Genomic DNA, 18,491 nt, shown 5'->3' with positions numbered 1-18,491 from the left:
AATTTATTTTGCATAATTACAGTATTGTTTGTCCTGTTACTTATTTTTTAATGTATGTATGTATCATAAGTAAGATAAATAAATTCCTTTGTAATATTTTTTTTTATACACAATAAACTCGAAACTTGATAATAAAATATTATAAAACATCATAAAAAGCAACAAAAAGGTTTTTATGTATAGAATTTGACATTCGATACTTTTAAAATAAAAGCTTCTCGACCTAAAAGAGAACATATTTAGAAAAAAATATGTTTAATGATTCGGTTAATGGGTTAGATATCGATAGAATAAGGTTTTTATAGAATTTCCAATAATAGTGATAGAACATATTTTATAAACAACAACAATTAACAATTTGTAGGTAGACATAAAGTGTCGCGAATTTTTCTTCATAAAAGTTTATGTCTATGATGCATGTAGGAAATAATTTCTCACGATATTTTCTTTCGCCGCCGAGCACGAGATTAATTATAAACACCAATTAAGCACATGAAAATTAAGTGGTGGTTGCACTGGCTTGAATCCGCAATCTTCGGTTGTTGGCTACTATATATTTAATTATTTATTAAAATAAGACATGTTGATTACATTGTCTATTGTATCAATATGGGTATTGTTGTATGAATATCCAAACACGCTTCGCTGGAGACAATACCGCTTAATTATCTTAAAATAGAAATGTATAATCCTAACTAATATTATAAATGCGAAAGTGAATTTGTTTGTTTGTTACGCATTCACGTATTTACTACTCAACCGATCATCATTAAATTAAGCATACACGTTGATACGGGTACAAAATAGGACATAAGTTATGTAACTCGTGGGGAGTCCTCACCTCCCAAATGCTGACGCGAGTTAAATTTATTCCTAAAATATATTTAAATTAATTTTTCATCGATTAGTACACCAAAATCGACCGGTAGCAAAAACGCTGTGTAAAAACTAGCATTATTCCTATGATAAGCATTATATTAATGTTAAGAACAATAAAATTAAAAAAAAAATGTATAGAGGAATATTTTTAAAATCTAGTAAATTAAATAATAATTTAAATGATAAGTGATTGTTAAATTATAGCTTACTAAAAAGGTAGGTTGACACGTAAATATAATTTTATGAAAGAATTTACGAAATATGTATAGCATAAATAAAAAAAAATATTTTTTTTTATAAATTTTGTGATGTTAATGTTTTTTTTTCTCTTGTTTCAGATCTAATCGTTGAGGATAGTGAAATACAAATGCGCCATGCTCATTACATCGGCTTAAGAATGTTTTAAGTACTGAATAAATTCACTACTATGTGCGCCATATAACTTATTTGCAAGTGATAATTAGTAGTGGCAAATGCGTTCAGTGTTGTAAACAACAAAGATGAGTTTCCTATCATCAATAGGGCAGTATGTGGCTGATATAGCAGACAACGTGGCCGGGCTCGCTTTGTCCCCGCGACGCGCACCACCGTTTCGTCATCGTTCTGCTGAAGAGTCACAACAAAAGCCACAGACTTCAGCGGCTACAATGAGAGGTAATTCAAGATCAAACACGAGAAATAATAACTTAAGCAAATATGATTTCTAAAAAAGTTTTACCATAATAATGTCAAATCAAAAAAATTAACGAAGTATATAACATGTTTTTTTAACGTATTTAAGGCTCCTATTTGAGTGTTTAATTATTAAAAGCAGTTCGTTAAGTGCACTTATTGATAAGGGCTATTTTTATTTATGATGTTAATTGATAAGACAAAAATAGGATAAAAATTTCCCTATGGCCTTGTCAGTTTAAATATCAGTGACATTTCAGCACCGGTTTTATTACACTAGGTAACATTTATTATTCGGTATAAATACGACACTAACTTTAATTTGTCATCAGTTGTATCTCATCCACCAACAAGTAACAAGATGTTCAAGTTGACAGTTTTGTGTGCTTTCCTTGCCGCGGCGTCGGCCACGCCTGGAGCTTTTATTGCACCATTGACCTATTCCTCCAATGTATTGGCACCGGCGCCGGCCGTTATATCAAGCCACCCCAGCAACTTAGTCTACTCATCGCCCTACTACCCATCGGCACCCTTGGCTTACTCTGCACCATGGAGCTACTCTCATCTCATCAAGAAACGATCTGCTCCATTGGCTGTAAGCAGCTACATCGCGCCATCTCCGTACTTCGCCTCTACACCTTTATCCACCACTTACACCTCTCCCTTTGCAACGTCTTACGCTGTTAATACTCCTCTGACTACTACTTACACTGCGGCTGGCCCTCTGGCATCGTCTTATATTTCTCCCTACTATGCTACTACTGCCCACCTGATCAAAAAGAGGTCCGCTCTGTTTAACGTGCCTTCTCCTTACGTGGCTTCTTATGCTCCTTATACTGCAGTGACTCCATTTGTGCCTACAACCTACGCAGCTGCTGGTCCCTACGTGTCAACTCCTCTGATCTCGTCCACTCCCTTTGCCTACAATGCTCACTTAATCAAGAAACGTTCCGCTGGTCTCGCTGTAGCAGCCTACTCCGCTCCTGCTGCTTTCTCTCATCAGTCAAGATTTGACTACCGATCCAATTCTCCTGCCATCACTTATTCTTCTTACTCACCCTTCGCTTACTCCAGCCCAATTACTGTGTATTAAAAGGACTAATATTAAATTTTAACTGGGAAATACGTCAATAAATTTCAATAAAGCTCTGTCCAGAAATAAAAACATTACAAATATTGTTGCAATATAAATTTGTGAAAAAAAACTCTTTTTTATTTTATGATAATTTTATTACTTGCAAAAGTTACATTTATGAATTCAATTGTTGTGATTATTATATTATATAACAATTCTCGTGAATAGACTAATATACGTATAAATGTTAAGACCCTTACAATATAAAAAAATAAGTGAAGTCCACTCAAGTTTCATGGGGATCGATCAAACGGTCGAATTCTATTAATTTCAAACAGATACATTAACATTCAGTTTTATTTATGTTAAAAAATGTGCGTTCAGTTGCAAATCAAAACAAAAAAAAACCAATGTGTCAACAAATTTATAATATGCATATAATTGTTGTACATATCAGATGTACATAATAGAGGAAAGGTAAAACATAACGAAATTATAAATAACTGAGTTTAATTACGGAACTAAAAATGTGTCATTTTTACCTTTCGGAATATAACTTTACGAATAGTTAGAAAAATCATACATAAACTGTCAATTTTATTTTGGTACACGCACTGTGGAACAATATCATTTACTTCAATTCAAATCAGTCACAAAAGCATGTACACTATATTCCACTAACACAGAAGGAGTAAAGATAAACCAACCTCAGATTTATTTATTCAATTTGATTTGCTATGATAATGTGCAGGAGATCTATATCCTATATATTATACGCTAAAAACAGTTCTTCATAAATTATATTTATTTATAATAAAGTCCTTCCAACCGATTTCGGCCACGGCGGCTCTCAATCTCATTAGTCAGCTGCAAGCCAGCTCGGGACATATTATAATGCAAAAGTGTGTGTGCAAACACACATGTACTCTTTATTCCTTTATTCTCATAACACGAAGGCAAACCAACACGATTGGAAAGAGTTCAGGCGCAGGACGTGCTTACCGAGGCACAGGAGTGTACAAGCTTCCAACTTCTAGACTCCGGGCTGGTATTGAGAATCTTCGACAGAAAAACTCACTACACTTTTTATCGGCCCGAACTGCGGTTCGACCCTGGAATCTCGGGATCTGTGGCCTTATATTTACAAGACCACAAGATCATAGAGGCAGATAATTTTTAATTTGTTAGTGTTTAGTTATATATGTTATGAATACATCAAATACATCACTATACCATTTGACTACTTATAACCACTTTAAATTACTTTGATTTTACTTTGAAAGCTCCGATAACAACTTCGGCGACATTAAAACCGCTATTTTTACACAAATTCATAAATAGATTATTTAAGACCTTGATTAACGACGTCAAGTCAATTCGAGATCAAAGTTGTTCATTTATTTTTACTTCTAAAGTAAATATTATGATTAATAAAAAAAATGTTACTCGACAAGAAAAGTGAATAATACATAACGTGAAATTAATTTTATATTTCTTTATTTTCAGTATGTTTTTGTTTAAAATCAAAACTTTATTTAAACATTCTTGTTTGACTATCTGATATAATTACCAATTAATTAACTAATATACCCAAACGGAAGGAAGCGCATGAATGTTAATTAATTATATCATTCATCTATAAATTTTAAAAGATAAGCTGCTCCCACTTGCCTCTGTTTGTTTTTCCGCTTAGTTCTTCTACACCATGCAACGGATTTTGATAGGGTTTCAAATCAATTTTGATATTATTTATATTTCTCATTTATGGTATACATATATAAACAAATAAATAAACGTTATAAGATAAATGTATCTACTTAATATTTTCTTGCTAATCGCATTTCTCATTTTCTTTGTTAGTAAATAGCATCCATGCGTAGCATAGCATGCTAGGTTCACTAGCATATGAACGATTTTAATATAAATTACAGATAATACAAAATGTCGACAAATCTAACTGATTTACACATTACATTTAATTTTATCATCTTTTGCAAAAGCTCGCTGGACCGGAGTAGTAATAATTCCATGTCAATGAATTCAATGAAAAAATCAAGATGTGATTATACTTTATCGAATTGGCTCTATTAATAGTAGTAACAGCCTGTAAATGTCCCACTGCTGGGCTAAGGCCTCCTCTCCCTTTTGAGGAGAAGGTTTGGAGCTTATTCCACCACGCTGCTCCAATGCGGGTTGGTGGAATACACATGTGGCAGAATTTCGATGAAATTAGACACATGCAGGTTTCCTCACGATGTTTTCCTTCATCGAAAAGCACGAGATGAATTATAAACAGAAATTAAGCACATGAAAGTTCAGAGGTGCTTGCCCGGGTTTGAACCCACGTTCATCGGTTAAGATTCACGCGTTCTTACCACTGGGCCATCTCGACTTTTAATAACCATCTATTAATAACTAGGTTATATTTTTAACAAATCACTTTTTGTACAACAGTAACCGATCAGTTTTGAGTTACGACTAACGAGCTGTTAAAGTTGTTCATATACTTCACATACATTGCGACTTCGAAATGTCTGGAACGTTTTATTTTGGGATGCATATTAATTACGCCTTGTAGAGAATTCTATTATTCGTAAGCAAAATATATCGTTTATATAATATTATAACCGGACATAAAAAAAAAAAACAAAATATACATACATACATGCATACAGGCACATTTTTACAAGATTTATTATCGGATACATTCGAAATGTGTAAAACCATAAGTACAATGTACAACTTTTTAAAAATTATAATAAGTAGGCAGACTCGTAAATAGGCCAGACGATGGCAAGTGGTCACTACCGTGTAAGAAACGTTTTCATTCCTTACATAGCCAATTCGCGACCAACCTTGGGTTCCTTGTATCTGTAGTTAGTTAGCTCACTCATCCTGCGTACCGGAACACAACAATATTAAGTATTGTTGTTAGGCGGTAGAATATCTGATTAGTGGGTAATACCTACCCAGACAGACTTGCACAAAACCCCACCACCAAGTAGGAAAAAATAAATAAAATATATGTTTAATCATGTTTTATAACATACAATTAAAAATGAAATTGCTATTGCATGTGCGTGTTTGGCGCATAGGGCATGACGGCATAGGAGTTGGTCTTACCCCCAAGGAGCACCGATAAGGGTTTCACAAAAAAAAAATCCCCATTATTACTAAACAATTTAGATTAAAATACAAAATTATTTTTCTTAAAAATATATATTGCTCCTTAAAAATCTGCATTATTTTCATCCAAACAATTCCTCAGAACTTAACACGTGATATATGCGATATATCATATAGAATTTAATAACCATTCTCTATAAATGTCCTATTTAAAGCTAAAAAACATATTTATAATATTGTAAAGCTATATTTGTTATATAAGTATTATAAAGATCGACTGCCTCATCGGTCTAGTGGCTTGATGTAAGGCCCCCGGACCCGGAGGTCCTGCGTTCAATTACCAGGTTGGGCCAATAAAAAAAGTTATTGGGTTTTTCTGTCAAAAAATTCCTATTTAAGATAATTCGTAACGAGATCGACTGTACTTACTTACTTGAAAAGATATACTATCGTATTCCAAGGCGCAATGTTCGTAGTTTTCTGGGCACTTTTGATGTCAGAATATCAAAAACGAAATTAGGATGTAATGCACCAATGCCTAGATCATCACGGTTGTACAATGGTTTTTGTCAAGATCTAGATATTTTTAATGACTCTGCCATGATTTATCGTAAACGGGCGCTAGAATTGTTGAGAGATGCAAATAAATAATAAATAAATAAATAAATAATAAATAATGTTATCTTAATTTTATTTTGTATTAATTAGTATATTTTTAGTAATTTTTTTGTAACGTAAACTTTGCATGAATTTAATGAATTATTTAATTTTAATTTGTACCTATATCAATTTCAAACTATTTGTGTTATTAATTTTAATTTTATTAAGTGCATGTTTATTTTTTTATGATCTTTAATTTGTACCAATTTGGACTTTTTTTTTTTTTTAATCTTTCTACTCATGTTGCTATAATTATGTGTTAATGTATTTTTAAAACAAATATTGTAATTGTTGTGGCTACTTTAAAAAGCTTCACATGTTAGCTATTTTCACTAAATTGTTTTACATTTGTCATTAAAACATGTAGTAGCTACTAGTGGTCCTTAAAATAAATAAATAAAAAAATTCTCAGTATCAGCCTGGAGTCCGGAGTCCTGCGCCTGAACTCTTTCCGGTCGCGTCGGACTGCCGTCACACACTTGTGCACTATATGTTCTGCGTAGTTAGCTAATCACTTTTACAAGGCCGCCGTGGTTAAAATCGGTCTGGAGGACATTATTATTATTATAAATATTAAAGCTAAATACACATTTTTTAAATAATTAAATAAATGTATATTTATTTGCGTATTGACTAAATTTTTTGAAATTTATAGAAAAAAATTTTTTTTACCATGACATTTTCTTATATTTTCGCGGATATATAACGATTATTTATGTGTACTCTAAAGTAGTTTACAAAATATAAAATGTAATTGAATCAAAATTTATAATTGTAACAAAAAAGTCATGTACGTATCGCATATAGAATACACATTAATGTTCTTATTGTACTAACTTTTGATGAAGTTGTTAGGCGTTAATATTAACGTGACCTTGTGTTGGTTAAATATCAGCTTCCTTTATAGCCTTTCTATACCGGTTCGCAAAATAAAGTCACCCTTATCTCTTGATTGTTTTCTATAAATACGATAGTCGGTTTGTTCAGTTATCAGTTCGCCTTTATTCAAGCATCCGAATAATACAGATCAATATGTTCAAGTTAGCAGTGTTGTGCGCTTTCCTAGCTGCGGCTACGGCCAAGCCTAGTGCCATTATTTCACCCTTGGGATATTCAGCTAATATAGTGGCACCAGCAGCGACTGTCATCTCAAGCCATCCCAGCAATCTGTTCTACTCGTCGCCCTACTACTCATCGGCACCCTTGGCTTATACCGCGCCGTGGAGCTACTCTCATCTAATCAAGAAGCGATCTGCACCTTTCGCTCTGAACAGCTACATCACGCCCTCAGCGTACATTGCGTCTGCTCCTCTTGCCACCACATACGCCGCCGCTCCTTTGACCACTACTTATGCCGCGGCCGCTCCTTTGACTACCACTTACACCGCAGCTGCTCCACTGGCAACTACGTACACCACCGCTGGATATCTTGCGACAACCTACTCATCACCCTTCTACGGTACCGCCGCCCATCTGATCAAGAAGAGGTCCGCTCCTTTCTTCGTGCCCTCTACATACGTGGCGTCGACTCCTTATGCCGCTGCGACTCCTTACTTCACTTCACCTTACGCAGCTGCTGGCCCATACGTGTCAGCCCCTCTGATCTCTTCCGCTCCTCTTGCCTACAACACCCATTTCATTAAGAAGCGCTCTGCTGTTTTAGCTCCATACGTTGCTCCCACCTCCTACTCACACACATCTAGATTGGACTTCCAGGCTGCCTCCCCTGCCATTACTTACACATCTTATGCCGCACCTGCCCCTCTGAGCTACTCTCACCCACTTACTCTCCCCCTGCTCTAATCTTAAAGAAACTTCGATATAAAGAGTCTACAAAATGCACTTAATTGAAAAATAAAAAAAAATTCGTAATTTTTTTTTATATTTTTCTTTGTTACTTGTGCTACAAATTCCCTAATACATGTCTAGTACAACTTTTTAGTCGTTATTAATTAAAATATATGTGATTTAATTCGTTAATTTATTAAGTCAATATCAGCTTAATCTTAAACGTAACCGACAAGAATAGTAATCTGAAATAAGTTTTTAAAAAAATATGGCTATTTTTAGGTACATATAAAAATAGTAAATCCGCTTAGTAAAAATATATAAATTTACAGTAATTTAACTATTCATGTAATATACTTCACTGAATAAAATAATTGCGACATTTCACAATAAAATTATATAACGGCGGTTCCTTTTTGCGTGGCTTTCAGCTAATATGACAGCTGGCAGCAGTAAACCTTATCGCTGATGAAAAGCGACAAGATTTAGTAGCGCGGTAGAATTTATCATAAAGCAGCTTAATTTTAGCCGCGTCTTTTGTGCAGTAGTAGCGGCATATAAAAAATACATTTGAATATGTCAGTCACATGCTGCAAGACATCAGTTCTATAAGAAGCTTGAGAAAATGTCACTAGAGATAAATTAAAATTATTAACAACAAAAAAAAATTATATGCAGAATAAATTAATTGAAAATATGTCTGGTATGAATTGAGTGCGTTTTTATGTTACCTATATACAATTTAATTAAATTTTTTGCTTGTATTTTAAACTAACACCTCAGACGTGTTTTACGTGCTTTTGGTGAATTTTATTACTATTTTTATTGAGTTTATATTATATATCCAGGTAGTATCAACTTTAAATCTTTGCTAAGTGACTTTCAATTAAACCTAGGTCATTTTACTTACTGGTCCATTTGTCAGTTTGTATTTTTCATAAAAAAACAGATACACCCCACAATACGTAAGGTTAATTTCCAAAAATGAAATAGCTTTATTTTGTTAAAAAATATATTAATAAGTAAACTTACATTATTTTACATTGTCAAGTTTTATGTTTGTTATGAACTAGTGTACATATAGAACTAGTACCGTTTTAAACTAAACGTAATTAAATGGTTCTATAAAATGTGTTAAAATGATTGCTCAGATATTAAATTGTAAGCCATATATGGAGGTCTGTGTACTGTTTCGATTTATTAAAAGAAAAAAAATTGTGGTTGATAAAACAATCATAAAACTTTCTACATTTTTATTATATATCATATTAGCTTATCATGCCAGCTTTGCACGGAATATAGTGTTGTTATTGTAAGGATAGTGCAAGCCCTGAACGCATTGTCACAATGAGTGAACAAATAAATAAAAGCAGTGCGAAGCAGATAAAAGCACCAGCAGCAACAGCAGGCCACTGGACAAGCAGCCTCTCCTCCATAAAACAGCAGATCCTCCAACAGCTCCAGATCAGCAGAAATCTCCTAAAACCTCGGTTGAGTCCACCGAACAATATTATACTTTGTAATGCAACATACAAAGTATATATAAAATTAAAGAAAAATAAAAACTCCCTCAGGAGTGTTTAAATATGTAGAAATAAGACAATATATGACTTATATTGCACAGTGGCACGGTTTTGATACACTTTGTATCAAAACCGTATGTAACCGTATGTGTATATTGTATTAAATCTCTTTAGATTTGGTAACCCAAACCTCTCAAATACGTTTTACAAAGTAGATGACGTAGGTAACCCTCCGTTAATATAATTTTCTATATAATAAAACGGAATATATTTAATCGTTTAAAACTGACAGGCGTCGGTAAGCGACCGGCGCTTGCTCAACGATCCAAAGGACCCGAACATCGTAGTGCTGCCATCTCTCAAACCGCACAGACAATAAATGTCGAAACAATGAATGCCGATTCGATAACCGTAATTTATTTTATAAACCGGTTAGATCAGGTAAAATAAATACAATATTTTAATAAAAATTAAAATATTGGAAAATTAAAATGTTTAGGGTTACAATATATATATATATCAATACAAAATGCAATATGATAAAACATTAAAATAAAATTCCCATATTTTTCTTTTGTTTTCGTCCCGAAAGTATGACCGGAGAAAGAGAAATGGAGACCACTTATTAATTCATGTATGATTATTACACAAAGACATAAATATCAATCGATTTCTTGTATAAATCATCTATGTTTAATGATAATAATGTAAGCTACAGTCATACTAAAATATAATATTAAAAAATTAAAAGTAATGACAGATAAACGAATAAAAAAAATTACCAAAGCATTTTTCTCAAAATGTAATTGATATTTAATGAATACAAGTTACACTTAAAAAAATTATAGATAGGTAGGTATATCAAGATAGGTAGATAAGTGTAGCATAGGTATCTAGTTAAATACTAAACTTTAGTTAACACAACACCAAATTTAAATGGTTCAGCACTAATAAACTAAAATAAAATAGTATAAAGCTGTTTTATTAAAAAGGTTATAGATTATAAGTTAGTAGTAGGTATCTAAAACTTTTGTGAAACAAAAAAGGAAAGTATGAAAATAAAACCACTCAGTCAAATTTTTCTCACGGATCAAGTGGTCTCTAGGCGATCCGGGCCCATAGGCAGTTGCCTGTTTATATAGTTGTATCAATCAAAATTTAATCTCTCAGTAATGATGTAAGGTATAATAATGTTTTATTTTTAAAGGTTTATATTGTTGTTATAAATTTTTTAACAATACAGTAAGTAAAACCATGTGTATATGCTTTTCTTTTTTAATTTTTCATAATAACATGAAATTTGCGTATGATAAAAAGTAGCAGGTTTAGTAGTTTATATTTATATTTTCGAATATATTTTAACGATGTTTTACCCAAGGCTTCAAATAATCTCAAGACGTAGTTCTAAAACAAAAATTATATAGTCATATAAAAAAGAGTGTTTGTAGCATTGTATCAATACTATTATAAATTATAATTATAATTATTATATTAACTATTATAATTATAAATGCGAAAGTAACTCTGTCTGTCTGTTACGCTTTCACGGCTAAATCACTGAATTGGTTTTGAAAGTTTGGTAAAAAGTAAGTTTGAAACCCAATGAAGGACACAGGCTTCTTTTATCATACCTTACACCTGTTAAACACCCTTCACCGCGCTTCAAATGCGGGCAAAGCCATGAGCGTAAACTGGTAATTTATAAAATATATATCATAAAGAAACCGTTAAGAAGATTATTATGTGGTTAATAATTAGATATTATACGTGGTCTTAGTAAAGTGTTATTTATAAACATGAAATTCATAGAGAACAGAATAAAAAAAACGAACTCGAATTGTACAATTTTATTATTCAACCATGTAAATCATTTTACATGTTCACACGTCTTTATTTAGTACAAGTGAGGGTAAGCGATTGGCCTAGCGTAAGCCAGGGGAGTAGCTCCAGCGTACGAAGAATAAGTAATGGCAGGGGAGGCAGCCTGGAAGTCCAATCTAGATGTGTGTGAGTAGGAGGTGGGAGCAACGTATGGAGCTAAAACAGCAGAGCGCTTCTTAATGAAATGGGTGTTGTAGGCAAGAGGAGCGGAAGAGATCAGAGGGGCTGATACGTATGGGCCAGCAGCTGCGTAAGGTGAAGTGAAGTAAGGAGTCGCAGCGGCATAAGGAGTCGACGCCACGTATGTAGAGGGCACGAAGAAAGGAGCGGACCTCTTCTTGATCAGATGGGCGGCGGTACCGTAGAAGGGTGATGAGTAGGTTGTCGCAAGATGTCCAGCGGTGGTGTAAGTAGTTGCCAGTGGAGCAGCTGCGGTGTAAGTGGTAGTCAAAGGAGCGGCCGCGGCATATGTAGTGGTCAAAGGAGCGGCGGCGTATGTGGTGGCAAGAGGAGCAGACGCAATGTACGCTGAGGGCGTGATGTAGCTGTTCAGAGCGAAAGGTGCAGATCGCTTCTTGATGAGATGAGAGTAGCTCCACGGCGCGGTATAAGCCAAGGGTGCCGATGAGTAGTAGGGCGACGAGTAGAACAGATTGCTGGGATGGCTTGAGACGACAGTCGCTGCTGGTGCCACTATATTAGCTGAATATCCCAAGGGTGAAATAATGGCACTAGGCTCGGCCGTAGCCGCAGCTAAGAAAGCGCACAACACTGCTAACTTGAACATATTGATCTGTATTATTCGGATGCTTGAATAAAGGCGAACTGATAACTGAACAAACCGACTATCGTATTTATAGAAAACAATCAAGAGCTAAGGGCGACTTAATCTCGAACTGAAACCGGTATAGAAAGGCCGTTGAGGAATCAGGAAACTGATATTTAATCTCTACAAGGTCGACAAACGCCCGCGCTAAGCATCCAATAATACGAGTGTCGAAAGATAATTAAGAGATAGTTGTTAACAAAGATAAATTCTGTAGCTAATGGTATATTCATATGATATTCTTAGAAATAGAATACTAGAATGAATTCCAAAAATATTAATTTAAAATTGGATTGTTTATTGTTTTTAATAACTAATTATTCAAAAAAGGTTATCTACTGAGACTTTTCTGTTTTTCACGGAATAATTCATCGAGAAAAACAGGCAAGGAACAGGCGAGTCAAGGCAAATTAGTAACAGGTGATATTTACATTAGGAGCCTTACATTAAGAATTATGTAAGTGTTTATAATATTGTACTACAATGTTTGGATTTGACGAATGTGTATGGCCTGTAAGACATATTATACTGGTGGTAGGGCTTTTTTCAAGCTCGTCTGGGTAGGTACCACCCACTCATCAGATATTCTACCACAAAACAGCAGTACTTAGTATTGTTGTGTTCCGGTTTGAAGAGTGAGTGAGCCAGTGTAATTACAGGCACAAGGGACATAACATCTTAGTTCCTTAGGTTGGTGTGGCATTGGTGATGTAAGCGATGGTTAACATTTCTTACAATGCCAATGTCTAAGGGCGTTGGTGACCATTTACCATCAGGTAGCCCATATGCTCTTCTGCCTACCGACACTTTAAAAATATATATATATTGATGTGATTTTCTTGTATTATTATCGATTTTTGTTTACTGTAGGATTTCCACGAGTATTACCTACTGAGGGTGCGGCTGCGCTAAGTTCGCGTCGACGTACGCTGGATTGTCTAGCACCGTCTACGGCGCCGCGTCGAGGTGGGTCGTTACGGGTACCGAGACAACCGCAGCCTCCGGAAAAGCCAACCATGGCTTTCTGCAAAAGGCGTTTATCTTGGCCGGAAGTCGACAACTCGGTTAATTCGGGGTAAGTTTTGTTGTATGTAATATAATTTTATTTAATGGCTTTAAAGAATATGGTACTGGCACTGCAAGAAGGGTAGACCACTGCTACACTCTTATTGCGCCGCCTATCAAGTGACGGTATCTAAGATTCCTCGTGTCTATAATAACACTGGCTCATTACGAATATTTATATCACTAGAAATCGAGACGTATTCCCCTTTCTTCAAATATAAAATAAATACATTTTAGAATTATGTTTTTATGATTATAATTTGTTTACAAAGTATCAACAGTTTTACTCTTAAAAAGCTAATTAATAAAAATCCATATGTTCAGCTAACATTTTTGAAAACCTCTATAAACATGTAGATTTAGACTATTACTAGGAGTTTTTGCCATATATAACGCAATAAGTTTGTCTACTTGTTTAGCGTGAGTTTGCTGATTTAGAAATATTTTTAGTGGCAATATCTACAGTGCGATACATTAAAATTCTTGTTAGATAATATACAAAATTGTAAATATCATAAAATCCAGGAGGAATAAAATTAACAGTAAAGCTTCCTAAGAAAGGATGAACGTCCAAATAAACATAGGCAATCTTTAAAAAAGGTAACGGTTATATTTATAGTTATTGCTTGCAATGTACTTTAATTGTTACTTTTTATTGTGAGAAATCAAATAAGTATATATGTAGCAATTAAGGTAAGGAACGGCACGAACGCTTTATCCTGTTATATATTTGTTTTTATTATGAAAAATATTATAGCAAGTTTTCGTATATATTTTTTGAGATTTAGCTATTCAAACTTATACGAATAAAACTACAGCAATATAAAAATTATGAAAATACACGTCGTCCTCGCACAAAAACTCCTGAAGCCTTCTACCCACGACGCTAACGTTGACTCAGGCGATATTGCCTCTCTTTGAATGGCGAGGTCTTTGAGTTAGCACGCGAGCTCGTCAACCACCAGAATGTGCACCAATCTGGTAGATTTTTTAAATTTAAATAGCTGAATTTTACGGACAGAACGTATGAAGGTTTGAAAGCTACCAACAAAATGTTGCTTACCTATTAAATCTATACTAATATTGTAAAGAGGTAAAGTTTGTGAGGTTGTAGGGGGTAATCTCTGGATCTACTTAACCGCTTTTGAAAATTCATTTACCAATAGGAAGTTACTTCATTTGTGAGTGTCATAGTGTATTAACCCGAAAAATGAAGACTTTTTCGTCGTAGTGGGATTTCCAAAGTAATTCTGAGAAAAAACGGTCGAACGAAAACGTTTCTTACGAACACGGCCTTAACGATGAGAGATATATTGAGTTCTCGAGAAAAGTTGTAGAGCTTAATAATGCCTACAAAAAAGTCAGCGACAGCATATGTGTAATTTTTTTATTTAAGTCACAAAAAGTAGTTTTTTATATATATTTATATATATAATAAAATAATTAAAATCGTTAAGGTCATGTTTAGTTGTCACATTACAATTATGAATTCTTATAAAAATAAGTAAACCTATCGTCTCAAGTGATTAAAACAAAAATAATGGTTTCAATACCAGCAATAAAGCCAATGTTTAATTTCGGTAATGGCAGTTGATGAACAAAGCCTCGCAATACGGAGCAGGCGGTCTCCCGTTTTTAGATGAATCAATTTGTCAGCAGGGATTCATTAGACATGTATTATATTGATTAGTATTTAATTAAAGATCTTACAATTGGTAATTAGAGTACTGACACTACATCAATACAATCTCGATTATTTTGTAGAACGGTAAAACAAAAAAAGTACTAAACCTTAAAGTGCGTTTAATTAGTATTCGTTTATTATAAATAGATTATATTACATATTAATATAAAGTACATAAATAAATATCGTTAAAAACTCTCATATTGTAATAAAAACAATATAAGATAAAACAATGTTGCTGTCACGTAACGACTAGTAGATGTGACACATCGAAACAAGTGTTAGATTTTTGATTATAATTTGAGAAAACACATACATAAATATAAAAAATAATAATTACATAATTTATTTAAAAATATAAATATATATTTCTTAATATTGTAAGATGCAACGAACATAAACATATAATTATATAAAATATACGCCACGAACACACAATGTATGTGTACCATACACATCGGCGGAGATGGCCATGATAGCACAGGACGATGACCTCACGTTTACCGTCACGGCATACGAGTCGGTTTCATCGTCACTGCGAGTCAAAAATATTACACATCAAAAACAAAACAAAAATAATTTTTAGCGTTTAATTAAATCAAGATGAATTTTGCTATCATTTTCTACAAGTAAAATATTTTAAATTTCACAAGAGCCTTCGCTGTTTCCAATACAAGTTACTATTTGCTATACAGGTATTATGTCTCCCGTGCACTTCATAATTGCTTCATATCCCTAACGGGAGCAATTAAGGAGGCTGCTACGAACCCATATCCTACTCATGAGAAACTCAATTATTCTACCTTAATACAGTTTATTTATTTATTCAGGTAGCCAGTAATGCAATATGTTAGCCGTTTCTGAACATTATAGAGTCATAACCTTGTTTTAGTTTAACAACATTACATACCTCGAAGGGTAATTGAATGATACCGTGATATGATTTGCGCATCCATAAAGTTTACAAAATTGTATGCAATTTTGGAGAAAAACCATAATCAAATAACACCACGACCATTAAAATAATGTTAAAATAAAAAAAGCAAAAGAATGTGGATTACAAGCAAATCGTTATATTATAATTAGACACTTAAAATATATTGAGAAATTTTATTAATTTAGTAGCTCATTTATTCGGTTTCACCCTTTAAACGACACTGCTTTGTCTCCATGTAACATTTCTTAATAAATGACCAATCTAACGCAAAAAGTCTAGAACCCGTGATTCGCTCGTCCAAACGAAAAAAATATCTTATCTATTCTTTATCTATATCATGTAAGTATAGATTTGACAATAGGATAGTCGTTTGTAGGTATTTAATAAATGTATATAAAACAAAAGCAATGTGTAGAAATGGGAAGAGGGTGAGGAAATAAGTGCAACAGGTCGTTCCATGACCTACTCAGTACGCATATGTTTTACATAACAATGATATTATTGATGCGTCCGGGTGTCTTGCGTTATCTATTTAATATGTAAACTATTGTCAAGATATTTCAAATATAATATAATCTGTGCTACCTCTACCTGGGTTCAATTTAAATAAAATATACTAGAATTTAAATTAGTTAAGGTATTGAAAAAAGTTAAGAAAGCATATTTATGTTAAATCTTATGATATACATTTCTTACTTTGGATTATTTTTAACGCCTTTTTTTCTTTTAAAATTACTTAAAATAACGCGTTTAATTTCTTTAGCCTTTTTCTTTTTAGCTTTTGGCCGCTCAAACTAAGTTATATCGAACAGCCAATATAGATAAATTTAGATTTAAATGATAAAAATTTTTTTTCTAGACAAACTTGTAATTATAAAAAATGTTTTTAAATCCCACTCATAGTTTGTCGTGTACGGATATTAAAACTCTCCAACCTTATAATATTGGTATTGATTTATAGTCTGAAATCATAATATCAGCGCTTGATTAGTACTGTACTGAAAACCGTTGAAATACGAAAGTTTTTTAAATTATAAGATATATTAGAAATTATACCTTTGTGTAATTGTGGGTTAAATCTTAGAACTGAACTTTAAGCTAGTATCACAGAACCAATTCATGTGAAATTTTGCATAAACTTCAAAACAATGTTTTTATATTATGCATATATTATTCCTAATATAATAATATTAAACTTTATTGTAAACCACAACGTTATAAATTTTACAATATCATTGAAAACACTCTTTAAGGTATCGCTAAGTAGCGATCTCTTCCAGACAACCTTTTGGAAACCGTTTCAAACAAAGATAATATAATTTCAAAGTAAAATATAATAATAGCCTTAAAATTACTTAATTTTGACACAAACTTCAGACTTAATTGTAAATAAAGATAAGACAACGTTTCGTTCTCCTTTTTAGTGTTCCGTAATCAACAAGGAACCCTTATAGTTTCACTATGTCCATCCGTCCGTCTGTTCACAGCTTATCTCAAAGACTTTTAGTACTAGAAAACAATTATTTGGCATGGATGCATATATTAGTCACGCCGACAAAGTGGTACAATTAAATCTTCAAAAAAAAATTGTTTAACTTATCCTGCTCTACACGTAAAGTGGAGATAGTCTACTCCATAGCGTATATAATATCGTTGAATAGGTCTTTTAAAAATGTTGCGGATTTGTAGAAACAATTTCACAAGGGTTATTTTCGTTAGAGTCAAGTGTCGTGGCAGGGGACCAGCAGAATATGTAAAAAAAAGGAGTATATATATATATATATATATATATATATATCGATGTTATAACGATACAGTAACAGCTAAGTAGAAGCAGCATAAAGCCTTCTTAGTCCTTACACTGCGCGTGGCCCAACAAGCACTTGGCTTTGAACTTTTGAACTAGCAGAATATTAAGTTTCTGCCCTCAGCTATGCGTTTTAGCTTGATTGTCAATTGCCTAAAATTCGCTTCAAAATCTGAAATCTAAGTTGTAATGTAAAAAGAAATTTTTGTATCTGTAATTGTGTAAACTCGCACACTTTTAGTTAAAATGGCTAATGAAAAACGTTACAGAACTTATAAACTGAACTATTCTAATTTTTTTGTTAAATATTTAATTTATCAATCAGTTTCGACGACGCCGCTATGTCTGAAATCGCTCAGGAAGAAATGAAAACTTATTAAGATTCATTTATATTATTGTATCATATAAATCTACTTAATCTGATTTGGGTGTAATATATGTAATTGCATGAAAATATGAAATCGATATTCGTGAACTTATTATGTCTGAAGCGTTTCGTAAAGTAAAAAGTAAAAGTAAAGCTTGTGATACTAAACTAAGTACTTAATAGACCGATAATTGATACTTG

At 33.1% G+C, this 18,491-nt stretch overlaps 3 protein-coding genes across 3 annotated transcripts in view; 2 read left to right on the top strand and 1 right to left on the bottom strand.

The window, feature by feature from the left end:
• The first annotated feature begins 1,379 nt into the window (after window positions 1–1,379).
• The window catches only part of LOC126774539 (BAI1-associated protein 3), a 78,005-nt gene continuing 60,893 nt past the window's right edge, over window positions 1,380–18,491 (top strand). The window contains exons 1-2 of the mRNA XM_050496103.1: window positions 1,380–1,533; window positions 13,301–13,505. Coding sequence (XP_050352060.1) covers window positions 1,380–1,533; window positions 13,301–13,505 — 359 coding nt within the window. The remainder of the gene's footprint in view (window positions 1,534–13,300; window positions 13,506–18,491) is intronic.
• On the top strand, window positions 1,907–2,669 carry LOC126774572 (pupal cuticle protein G1A-like). Its single transcript, XM_050496145.1, has one exon. It carries the CDS (start codon window positions 1,913–1,915, stop codon window positions 2,642–2,644), a length of 732 nt encoding a protein of 243 aa, XP_050352102.1. The 5' UTR covers window positions 1,907–1,912; the 3' UTR covers window positions 2,645–2,669.
• On the bottom strand, window positions 11,598–12,413 carry LOC126774568 (pupal cuticle protein G1A-like). Its single transcript, XM_050496142.1, has one exon. It carries the CDS (start codon window positions 12,389–12,391, stop codon window positions 11,618–11,620), a length of 774 nt encoding a protein of 257 aa, XP_050352099.1. The 5' UTR covers window positions 12,392–12,413; the 3' UTR covers window positions 11,598–11,617.

Source organism: Nymphalis io, chromosome 16 (assembly GCF_905147045.1).
Source record: "Nymphalis io chromosome 16, ilAglIoxx1.1, whole genome shotgun sequence".
Lineage (NCBI taxonomy): Eukaryota > Metazoa > Arthropoda > Insecta > Lepidoptera > Nymphalidae > Nymphalis > Nymphalis io.
Note: the sequence above shows the minus strand (reverse complement) of the source record. Positions and strands in the feature narration are given on the sequence as shown.